This window comes from Malania oleifera, chromosome 8 (genome assembly GCF_029873635.1).
Source record: "Malania oleifera isolate guangnan ecotype guangnan chromosome 8, ASM2987363v1, whole genome shotgun sequence".
NCBI lineage: Eukaryota > Viridiplantae > Streptophyta > Magnoliopsida > Santalales > Ximeniaceae > Malania > Malania oleifera.
The window spans coordinates 17,475,817-17,489,061 of record NC_080424.1 but is presented as its reverse complement, the minus strand read 5'-3'; the positions used below and the strand labels follow the sequence as shown (position 1 = coordinate 17,489,061).

Genomic DNA, 13,245 nt, shown 5'->3' with positions numbered 1-13,245 from the left:
TTAATGATGTATTAGCCATTTTAACCGTATTTTAAAAATATTAACTACGGTAAAAATTCACAGCAACCCGAAAGACCCGATTGACCAGAAACCTTTCGGTCGACCGAAGTTCATATGGCTCGGTCGACCGGGCCATTTTTGAACTTCAAAGTCGGTCGACTGGGAGAGGCGATTTTCCTATTTTGCGCTGTTCAGTTGATCAGGGACATTTGAACTGGGTGATTCGGTCGACCAGACCGTTGGGACTTCTCCTAAGGACCCTCGGTCGACTAGATCGTTGGTATACAATTTTCTCTCGGTCGACCAGGAAGTCAAAGTGTTGACTTCTGGAGGGTTCGGACGACCGAGGCCATTTCAACTGTCATAGCTCAGTCAATCGGACTGCGGTCAACATGTTAACCTAGAGCCCGTTCGGTCGACTAAGGCAGAATGAATTGCACAGGTTGGTCGACCAAAGGTGCACATTTTGTGCAATTCAGTCCTTTATCATGCAACAAACACTCTAAACAAAAGTATGACATATACAAGTGAGTGTGTGAGTGTCCTAGGGTCTTTTCTAAACCTTTTTCAAAATACCGAAAAAATTCGGTGTCGGTCGACTAATCCCTAAGGTCTTTCTAAGGACATTTTCATTTTGAGCTTACACATTACATCATGCAGGTGATGCATGCAATGATTACAATCAAAGCCCTATTTACTATTACAGACCCTTTAAATGATAATGAAATAAAGTACAACATGTATAGGGTCTTCCAACTTTAAGCTTTAACGTGTCATCAATATATCTGCTAGTATAGAGCTGCACATGAATTAGATATCCATTAAATATATGAGTATTTGTCATTATCAAAATCGGAGTATGACCCATAGGGTTAACACAAGAATCATCATTACCCATAAGAACTGATCCAGAGTTTACTAACCTGTAAGTGCTGAACCACTCCTTGTTTGGAGACTATGATAAGAACATGCCGAGTCAAGTATCCAAGAATTCATTAGATTATCCAACTCCACTGAAATTGATAGAACATCACCATCCACTGAAACCTTTTCTTGAACAACATTCACAAATTTTGAAATCCCCTTATGCTTATTAGCATTTCCCTTCTTCCAATCTGGACACTCCGGTTTCACATGCCTCTTTTTACCACATTTATAACACTGAATTTCCTTCTTCTTCTTGGATTGATTTCGGGATTTCATATTAGACCCATTCTTAAACTTTCCTTTGCCTCACTCATTGCTACCCTTTATCACAAGTCCTTCTCCTTTATCACAAATCTTCAATCTTTGATGAAAATTCAACAAGGCACTTGTTACCTCTCCTAAATCAAGAGTTTCTTTTCCCCACGTAAGAGTGGTCACAAGATTTTCATAGGCTTGAGTTGAGGGCAAGGAATTTAACAGCATCAAAGCCTTATTAACTTCAGATCAACTCTCATAAGATCACTTATGATTTGATTAAATGCATTGATGTGTTGATCTAGACTAGATCCTTCTACCATCTTAAGTCAATATAAACGTTGCTTAAGAAAAAGTTTGTTATTAAGGGATTTAGACATGTACTGACTTTCTAACTTTCACCAGATAATCATTGGGGAATCCTCCTCCATCACTCGATAGAGAACTTCGTCAGCCAAACATAAGCATATTGTAGACGCTGCCTTTGCTTTCAAATCTACTCATGTTGTCTCATCCATTCCTTCCGGTTAAGTATCAAGAAGAGCCTTAGCCATTCCTTGTTGCACAAGAATGTTCTTCACTCTCCTCTTTCATAAACCAAAGTTTCTGGTTCCATCAAATTTGACGATGTCAAACCTTACAGAAGACGATCCTGATGCTATAACAACTTCGCTCTGATACCAATTCGTTGTGATAATGGATCGGATAATGAAGATGCACAACGAAAATTAAACAACAAGTAAATAAAAACATACACAACCAGAACAACAACACAAAGATTTACGTGGTTCGGCAAAGATTTATATCTACGCAATATAACAACCTCCTCATGCCAACGTTATATTGAGATGTATACGAATAACCACGCCAGTTAATTCATACAAACGCATCAATGCATTTCCACATAGGAATCCAACAGATCAATACATTCCCACACAGTACCCCAACAGATCAATACATTTCCACACAAGAGTCAAACATAACAATTCATTCATCATGCCATAATTATTACAAACATCCCATATGTAAGCCCAAATACCACAATAATTCATATTCAATTTATTAGGAAAATTTGTTCTCATGTCACATGAATTTAATATCATATGCAATTATCCCAAATATAAATCTTAAACAAAATCATCATTTTCCAGTACTCAAACTGTTTTAAAAATTCTATAGATAAATAATAAATTTCATATGCTCGTAAATAATTGATTCACCTTAATAAAATACTGATATAATTTTATTCCCCCTTACCTGATTTCCTGAACCATGCCTGCAGGGTTCTCAAAATACTGATATAATTTTATTCCCCCTTACCTGATTTCCTGAACCATGCCTGCAGGGTTCTCAAAATTATACCCGCGGCGCTCACCCGAATCTTAATTCAATCAAATCAACCCCAATGAAATATTATTTTAACATTTCCTAATCTACAATAATTAAATAACAATTAATTTCTAAATAACCCATTTATCCTAATTTTGGGACTATGCCTACAACGACCCCATGAGAAATTCGTTCTGCTAGACTTGTAGAGAATCATCCCTAGATTCTCGTGGTGGTGTCCGATCGTCAATTTGGCTTAAAATTTAAGAAAAATTGAGGTAAGAGTGAGAATTTGCCTTATCACAGGAAATATACCTACGTTGCTCATATGACAAATCCACTTCGGTAGAAATGTCGGTGGCGGAGAATGGAGTCTAGTGATATTTTCATATTTTTAATTAGGTGAGAATTTGCCGCGAAATCGTAGATAGAGAAGGAGTGGAGAGTGTGAGGAGAGATAGAGTGGCGTGAGAGCCTGAGAGAGTTTTTTTTTCTTCTTCTTCTTCTTTCTGTTCTACTAACCTTCCTAGAGCTTCTAGGAAGCTTCAACATTAAGCTTCTTTATCCTTTTCCTTTTTTATTTAAGCATATATATACGCATAACCCTCATATTTCTTAATTTAATTAGTTTCATTAATAATGTTTAATTAATTAATTAATTAATAATTAATATTTATTTATTTATTTATTTTTATTCTTTTTCGGGTTACTACATTCTCCCATCCTTAAAAGAATTTCGTTCTCAAAGTTTGCTAATCAATCCTTTTACACAACTCTAAAATTACTTAATCATCATTATACCACAAATTCAATATACTATACAATTCTAAGTAAGCATATGAATCTAAAATTAAATCAACCATTAATATAAAATCATACCTGTTCCTGCACCACGAGCAGTATCTTTATCAGCTGGAACCATGATATACACACATGCCGGACCACCACTAGGCAGTGGCTCATTCCTCTGGTGCTGATCAAAAGCGGGTGCGTTGTTCGGAGGTCCCCGACAATCACGGGCCATGTGGTCGTATCTGCCGCATCGATAACACTTAATGTTCCTAACTAGGCATTCTCCCCAATGCCTCAATTTACAATGAGCACAATAGGAAGGTGACGAATCACTCTATCGTCCTCGATCACCTTTATCAGATCTCTATCCCCCAACATATTTGTCCCTCTTCCACGAGCCCTATATGACATCATCAGAAAAACTGGGAGGCATAGGCCTCTTCCCCTACTCTGTCATCTCTGCACTCCTTTGCAAGCTCAATTCTACAACGGTGGCTCTATCCACCAACTTTGCAAAGTTCTAAACCTTCAGGACTGACACCTACTCGTGGATTCTTGGTTTCAACCCCCTCTCAAACCACCTCGCCTTCTGGAATTCATCTGGAACCATAAAAGGTTCAAAACGAGAGAGCTCCATGAACTTCACAGCATACTGTTGCACAATAAGTTGCCCTTGAGTCAAGTGGAAGAATTCCTCTACCTTTTGCAGCCTTGGTGGTGGCAGGGAAGTACCGATCATAGAAAAGCTCCTTAAATCAACTACATGTCATATCCGTGGGTACTGCCCGCTGTTCCTCCAACAGCTTCACTGCTTGCCACCAGCGCTCGGTCTCCCCTATTAGCTTAAAGGTAGCGAAGAGAACCTTCTGTACCTCAGTGCAAGACAACACTGCCAACATTTTCTCCATTTCTTGCACCCAGCTCTCCACTACGAATGAGTCAGCACCACCCGCAAATGTAGAAGGCTTCAGGCGAGTAAATTGGTCAATCGAACAGCCTTGGTTCACAGGTGGGCAATTCTTTCCTTCAGAGTCTCGCCCATTCTCTTCCCGAACCTGCCAAGCTAAACCCCATAGTAAAGTGGAGGTATCGATCTCTCCCACCTTGGTAGCTCCTATATCATTCTCCCCTCCAGTATCAACGTCCTTTCCCCTAGAATCCATCCTGTAGATAGGACAGAAGCGAATTTAGAACCTTTATATCACATCAGGTACAATTATAGAACAATGAATCAATTTAACATTTAAATCCTCAATTAAAACATCAAACAACCAGTTTATCCCCATACCAATTTAACCCTCAAGTTCTAATTCTGAGTTCCTGTCTCTCTACTCAGAAACATCACCGTCAATGGATTTACCGCGGTTTTCTGAAACTAGCCGGATTTAGAAACTCATAGACGTCCATCAAGGGATTTCTGCCTCTAAGCTACGAAAAAAAAACTCAAAATCTCTTATAAACATCCTAATCTACGCATTCCTATCCTTATCCTTATTCGTACCTATACTCTGGTATTAATTAATCCTAAGTTTGTAGAACCTATAACCTAATGCTCTGATACCATAATACAACGCCCCAAACCCGCCAAGTGGGACCCGGGTACCGTGTGTTCCAATCACTTGTATCTGATACCATAATTAACATGCACGCAGCGGAATATAAATAAATAACTTAAAAAAAAATACCAGAATTTTATATAACAACCCAAAATTGGACACTACAACATCCAAATATCTATATCTACAACCAGCATTTAAAACATAACCCCGTACAAATATATCTAGATATTCACCAGTATCTCACAATACCTGAAAAAAAAAACTACCAAAAACAGTCCCAACCCAGGCCTTCAAGCCTGATCCCCAGAAGAACTTGAAAAGTTGATAATCCACTAGGGTGAGACACTTCTCAGTAAGAGTGGAATAAATTATAACAGTGTATGACAAATGAGTTTTAATATTTATATATCAAAATAAACTGTTTCTCATATAATATCCATAACAGCTGAGAAAATGTATCATTAATAACATCATTGACATCTGATATCATGCACACATCGAATATGCACAAGTGCATCATTTTTATGTAAGCGAAAGTCCCTAAGGATAGGGAAGATTACTTGCCCATACAAGTAGCATGTCTCTGCTCTAGTACCAAAAACTATCTACCAGAGCACTCACCTTACTCAGTAAGCCCTCATATGAAGAATTACCTAGCTGTTAATATACACATCTTTATTATTTTAAAGGCGAAGGTTTCCGAGGATCGGGATGATTACCTCTCATACAAGTCGCATCCCTTTGCACTAATACCAAGAAACTACCTATCAGAGCACTCGCCTTCCTCAGTAAGCCCCCTACAGTATGTTTACCTCGCCGCATGCACACACATGCATTCACAATATGCTATTCCATTATTATTATGCTATAATTCAATTCACATGCACATAACACATCCACATAGGAATCATGCATTTCATACTTCGTCTTCCAATATCCTCAGTACATGGCCCACACAGAGCAACTGCGTACATATCAGTACGTGGCCCACACAGGCACCTACGTACTCCTTATCTACATGTGACCCACACAAGCACCACTTCCACACAGGGTACAAAACATGGCCCACACAAGCACCATTATCCACATATGATACATAACATGACCCACACAGGTGCCATCATCCACACGGGATATAATGTGGCCCACATAGGTACCACTCCGGCTTCCGTAGCACGTGGCCCACACAGGCACCACTATTCACCTATATCCAGTCCTTATAACCTACCCGTAGTACATCAGTAGAACCACCTCCTCAAGCCTGCTAATGTCCTATCCTATATAAATGACAATATGACAAACTCCTCGGTCTGCCAATGTCATATCATGATTTATATCTAGGCAGTATAACAACCTCCTCATGCCAACGTTATATTGAGATGCATACGAATAACCATACCAGTTAATTCATACAGACGCATTAATGCATTTCCACACAGGAATCTAATAGATCAATACATTTCCACACAGTACCCCAACAGATCAATACATTTTCACACATGAGTCAAACATAACAATTCATTTATCATACCATAATTATTACAAACATCCCCATATGCAAACCCAAATATTACAATAATTCATATTTAATTTATTACGAAAAATTTTCTCATGTCACATGAATTTAATATCAAATGCAATTATCCCAAATATAAACCTTAAACAAAATTATCATTTTCCAGTACTCAGATTGTTCTAAAAATCATATAGATAAATAATAAATTTCATATGCTCGTAAATAACCAATTCACCATAATAAAATATTGATATAATTTTATTCCCACTTACCTAATTTCCTGAACCACGCCTGCGGGATTCCCAAAATTATACCCGCGTCACTCACTCAAATCCTGATTCAATCAAATCAACCACAATAAAATATTATTTTAACATTTCCTAATTTACAATAATTAAATAACAATTAATTTCTAAATAACCCATTTATCCTAATTTTGGGGCTATGCCTACAACGACCCCATAAGAAATCTGCTCCGCTAGACTTGTAGAGAATCATCTTTAGGTTCTCGTGGGGGTGTCCGATCGTCAATTTAACTTAAAATTTAAAAAAAATTGAGATAAGAGTGAGAATTTGTCTTACCCTAAGAGATATACCTACATTACTCTTATGACAAATCCATTTCGATAGAAATGTCAGTGGCGGAGAATGGAGTCCACTGGTATTTTCATATTTTCAATTAGGCGAGAGTCCGCCGCAAAATCGTAGAGAGAGAAGGAGTGGAGAGCGTGAGGAGAGATAGAGTGGCGTGAGAGCCTGAGAGAGTTTTTTTTTTCCTTCTTCTTTCTGTTCTACTAACCTTCCTAGAGCTTCCAGGAAGCTTCAACATTAAGCTTCTTTATCCTTTTCCTTTTTTGTTTTTTTTTTTTTCCTTTATCCATTATTTTATACTTATATATATATATATATATATAAAATAATAATAATAATAATTTATTCTTATATGTATTTAAGCATATATATATATACACACACATAATCCTCAGATTTCTTAATTTAATTAGTTTCCTTAATAATATTTAATTAATTAATTAATTAATAATTAATATTTATTTATTTATTTATTTTTCCAGGTTCCTACCGTACATGGGTTTTAGCAATGCCTTATGCTTATAGAGATTTAAAAGGAACTTTACTATTAGTTATGTTAGATCATGTCCAATTTTGCTAGCTTACAATATTAGAAGGAGAATGAGAGAAAGAAACTCTAAATTCAAGCAGCATTGGTTGGTGAAAACAAAGGTTGAAGTAGTAGTTGAAGATGCTTGGAAAAAGAATTAGATAGGATCCCCTTATGTAGGTTACCAAGTATGCAAAAGAATTCACAATTCATTTGGCGCGCAATAATATAATGGAATTTGTCTTTATATTTTTACATACTTTATAATTTCTTATTCCATTTGACACTTAATCGATCTCATTCCAACATACTAAACATTGAGTTAAGGTTTCAAATGAATAGGAAATTGTTAATACTAAGAAAAGAATGAATGAAGGCATAAATTTGTTGCAAATATCACATTGAAAAAGAAACAATTCGAAATTATACGAGGCAAAGTGCATTAGAAGGGAGTTGGAGGAGTTGTATATAATTAATGAGTTGAAATGGGCTTAGAGGACTAAAGCAAATTGGTTTAGTGGAGGATAAAAATATAACGTATTTTCATGTAGTAGCCAAAGCAAGAACAAGATAGAATTTAATAGATGAATTCAAGGGGAATGATGGTTGTTAAATTAGTAATGTGAAGGAGCTAAGTAGTTTTATTGTAGATGCATATACCCTGTCTTTAAGAGTTTAGAATTAGAACTTTGGATTTGAATTTGTGGATATTTTTGATAAAATATATTGTAAAATTTATTGTCTTTTTCAAATTTATATCTAAATTCGAAACTTGAAATCGATACTTTCAAATACAACCTTCGAAACCACTTTAATTCCATAAATCCAAAGAAAATCAGTGAGGAGACAACTGATATCATATTAAAAGACTTGCTAAGTAGATTTACTAATGCAAGAAACCACTAGAGAGGAGATCACATTTCAAGTTGGAGGTTCAAATGCTCCTAAATCAAATGGATGCAAATTTTTTTTTAGCATATTGTTGGAAATTACACTTTTTTAACAATTGCTTTATACTTAAATACTTCAATAAAACCTTAATAACATAGAAATAAAAACAAAGTTAAGCTTAACAATTTGAGATAAATTAGTCTCTATAATGTGATTTGTATTACTGCCTCCAAAACTTGACTCAACAGACTTGGTCTTTATTGTGGATGCGTTTCTATTTGAAAATTGAAGTGCTTTATTCTAAGGGCATTGATTTGAAATATATTCTTATCAGAACATGAATTTACACATATTTTGAAATAAAAAGGGGAAGATAATGGGTGGAACTCACTGAACTTGGTATGAGTACGACTAATGGTAGTATTGAGTAGACAAGAAAGAAATTTTTTTAAAGACAATGGAGCTTGTAAACTTATGGAACAATCTAATTTTGCAACGTATTTCAATATTTAAGGTTTTAGTGTTGGCAAAAAAAATCAAAAAAAGTTTAATCTTGAGATAAACATTAAACAAAGTTCCATATACACATTAGAAACTTTTTCACCTACTTTATAATGTGTATGACGACTTTCTCTAATGTACATAGAAAGGATGGAAAGTTGAAAGCAGCAAATTTAATTGAAAGGGAAAAGGAGAATTTGCGAGTAATTGGATTAAAATCTCGAGAAAATATTAGGTACACTAGGTGTATACAACAAGACTAATATAATTTTACCATGTGTCTATTTTTGTTGAATTAGGTAGTTATAATTACATTTTGTAGAGTATTAGTCCTTATACAACTAACTTGAATATGCTTTAATCCCTATACTTTCAAAATGCTATTAAAGATACGTATTTATTCATTTTATTTAGTTAAAGTCATCATCTAAAATAATTTGACGGTTATGAATTGAAAGGTAGAAATTATAGAAAGGTTCCGTCTCCCAAGGAATTATTTGACCTATTTAAGACCTATATATGACTAGTTACAAGAAAATGCATATACTATTTTTGAACTATTTATGTTCATTATGCCATAATAATGACAATATAATGTACATAAGAGAAATTTATTAATATTTTTATTTAATTTAGATAATAAAAACAATTGTATAAAATCAATAAGTATAGGTGCTAAATTGTACTAACAAAAAATATAAAATTAAATAAATTTTGATTAATAGTATAAAAATTAACTTATAATTTTATATTATACATATTAAAATTATATTAATTCAAATGTACCTTCAAAAGCTAACATTCAAATGGAAGAGCAAAAGAGGCCTAGCCAAACCCCCAGGGTGTGGTTCAGGTGGTAGTACGGGTTACGGGAGTGCCTTTCACGAGATTAGGTGTTTAAACCCTCTCGAGTTCGTTTCCGTCCCTGAATTCCTGAAATTTACTTCTTTTTGGAGTTATGGGATCGGTTTCAAGGGGCGCGGGATTAGTCATGTGGACCATAAAACGGACACGTGAAAACTCGGTACGTAATCCAAAAAAAAAAAAGAGGCCTAGCCAAAAAAAAAAAAAAAAAAACCAAAGAGCAAAGGAGTGCCAAGGAGCCTTCCACGTGGATGACTTTGGTCCCTCAACCAAGTGTGTTGCTACGCCCACAGCGCACGTTACCATCATCAGCCTCCTTCAGAGATTAAGCCCGATAATGCGAAGTGTGATACTGAACATCAGAATTTCGCCTCTCAGTTCTTTGCACTTTCGAGTTCATATCCCAATTAGAGCCTTCCCAATGTTTATTCTCAAGGTATTTGTTTTTTTTTTTTTTGTTTTTGTTGCTTTCCAAGCACTCCTACTTCATCTCTTCGACTTTCTCCAATCACTGTATCATTTGTTTTGTCTTTTCAGGCATGGCGGTCCACAGCTTTTGGGGTTTATGGGTACCTGAATTTCACCAAATCTGCCTTCATGTAAGTCTAATAATCCAATTTGGGGTTTTCGCATATGGGCTGTCTCCAAATGGGGGGACAACGTGATGTATAGTGTTTGTTTCACATAAACTAGTGGAAAGTGAGTTTGTGCATAGTTATTGTTCTTCGGACTTGAGCATGTTTGAAGTATATTTTATTTGTCACTTTTCTGTTATTTTTTATTGCTTCTGCTTTTGAATTTTAACACAATTTACTGTTCCCTAAGTGACGATTCGAAAAGCACTTTTTTTTTGGAAATGACATCTGCGCCTCCCACTAATCTGTGTTTTATTATTTTCTAGAGAACATTCGAAAAAATTTAAATCAGAAGATATGGAAACGAATATAGAAGGGAAAAATTGCATAGTTACAGGGGCAAATTCTGGCATTGGTTACGCGACTGCTCATGGTCTGGCTTCACGGTATTTATCTTGTTTAGTTTTTGCATGTTGTTACATTTCTTGAATTTAAGTTTAAAAGCGATAGATTGTATGAAGGCTTCGTTTGGTACTGTTTATTGATAAGTACTGAATAGGAGATAAAGCAGTAACTTTGAAAGTACTGGTAGTACGTGTTGGTAATGTTGGAAAATATGTGTCAATTTAAAAATTCTCACTTGAATTTAATAAAAACAACAACAATAATAATAGTTTCTCACTTGCACATAATAATATTTGTATGTTGTAATATTATAATCATAATATCATGTGCATAATGGTAATAATTGTTTCTTATTATTATAATAATTGAAAATATAATATAATAATATATGAACATTTATTTTAATAGTACAATACTGTGGTATCATAATACTTTTTTATCAGAATATTATATTATCATAATATTATATGCTATTGTAATCAAACATTGTTAGCATACTTTAATATAATAACAGTTTATTATATAATGTTGTAATAATGGTACCTAAGGCTTAGTTGTTGTTGGTTGTTATATTATAAAATAATATAATATTATTCCATATTTTCATTAGTTATATATTATAAGGTATAATAAAAATGTTTTATAAAAGCCTTAGTTGAGTTAATTGAGGAGTTATACCAGATAAAAATAAGCTCCCATCCTTATGTTGTGAAACTCGGGATTATTCCACCTAACTTCACCACAGTTTACTATTGTACAGGTGAATAAAGAGTGAATGATTGTGCAAAATTACACCAAGTAAGTTTCCAGGGAAGTGGGGGGTCACAACGGACCGCTTAAGTCTCATTTTCCTAGATAGAATTTTCCTTAGACATGTAATTAGTACAATATATTACTACAACTATACCCGACAATAGCTAACTATTGAATTGATGAAAGGAAGAACACCAAAATTCAACGAGGTTCGGTTAATTGTGTCTACGTCCTCGGACACTATCAACTAATATTCCTCTATTGCAGAAATATTACAAAATGAGAGAGAGAAGAGAGAATGTGCCTAAGAGAGAAGTAGGCAAATTTGGGTATGAATTTACAAATGGAAGTGATGAGTTTATATAGGTTAGAAATGAACACTATTACAACAACTCATCACCTACCATTGAAAACTAGCCCACCATTGAAGACTCCATGGCAATTTCAAGTTCAACAATGGTGAGCTTCTAGAAATGAGCCATAATTCAACAAATCTCTACCTTGGCGAAATTCCATCTCTTAAAATCTCTCATGGATTCCATAGTGTCTTCAAACGCGCTTGTAGCGCCAATCTTTCAATTTTCAACAATGTTGATCAAGTTCAAGTAATGTTGAAACTTGACCACAGTCACCACTTTTGTCATCATATCAGCAGGATTCTCAGTGGCTTGAATCTTTTGGATTACTACTCCACCTTTTTCCAGAATTTCTCGAATAAAGTGATATCGAACGTCGATGTGCTTTGTTCTTGAATGGTAGATTTGGTTCTTTGCTAGATGGATAACACTTTGGTTATCACAATGCACCTTGATGTGCTTCTGTTCAATTCCCAATTCTTTCATCAATCCTTGAAGTCAAATTGCCTCCTTTATAGCTTCTGTGACTGCCATATACTTTGCCTTTGGACAAAGCAACTGTTGACTATAAGGTAGACCTCCAACTAACCGGCGCTTTTGCAAGAGTAAATACATAGCCAGTAGTTGACCGATGCTTATCCAAATCACCAGCGTAGTCAGAATCACAGTATCCAACAATACTATGACGATCTTGCTTATCCTGCTCAAATATCAGTCCAACATCTACCTTATACAAAATGTATCGTAGAATTCATTTCACAGCTTGCCAATATTCCTTTCCAGGATCATGCATATACTTGCTCACAACTCCAACGGCTTGTGAAATATCAGGCCTTATACACACCATGGCATACATCAAGCTACCAAGAGCACTTGAATACGGTACTTTTGACATGTATTCTCGTTCTGCTTCAGTTTTTGGAGACAGATGCATTCAGCTTGAAATGAGGAGCAAGCGGAGTACTAACAGTTTTTGACTTCTCATTCATACCAAAACGCTTCAGCACTTTCCTCAAATATTGTTTTTGAGTCAAACAAAGCCTCCCCAATTTCTTATCTCTACTTATTTCCATACCGAGAATCTTCTTTGCTTCGCCTAGATCCTTCATCTCAAACTCCCTATTCAACTGAGCCTTCAGTTTGTTAATTTCTATCTGACTCTTGGAGGCTATCAATATATCATCAATATAAAGAAGAAGATATATGTAAGATCTATCTTGTAGCTTGTAAAAATATACACAGTGATCATATTTGCTTCTTTTGTACTTTTTCCCCATCATAAACTTGTCAAATCGTTTGTATCACTGCCTTGGGGATTGCTTTAATCCATACAATGATTTTTCAAGTTTGCACACCATATTTTTTTTTCCAGCAACTTTGAAACCTCCTGGCCGAGTCATGT

General features: G+C 35.2%; 1 protein-coding gene across 5 annotated transcripts in view; it reads left to right on the top strand.

Moving 5' to 3' along the window:
• The first annotated feature begins 10,013 nt into the window (after positions 1 to 10,013).
• The window catches only part of LOC131162245 (uncharacterized), a 36,950-nt gene continuing 33,718 nt past the window's right edge, over positions 10,014 to 13,245 (top strand). For all 5 annotated transcript variants that reach the window (XM_058118528.1, XM_058118527.1, XM_058118526.1 and 2 more), the window contains exons 1-3: positions 10,014 to 10,190; positions 10,292 to 10,353; positions 10,656 to 10,775. In XM_058118528.1, the coding sequence (XP_057974511.1) occupies positions 10,092 to 10,190; positions 10,292 to 10,353; positions 10,656 to 10,775 (281 nt within the window). In that variant the 5' untranslated portion in view covers positions 10,014 to 10,091. The remainder of the gene's footprint in view (positions 10,191 to 10,291; positions 10,354 to 10,655; positions 10,776 to 13,245) is intronic.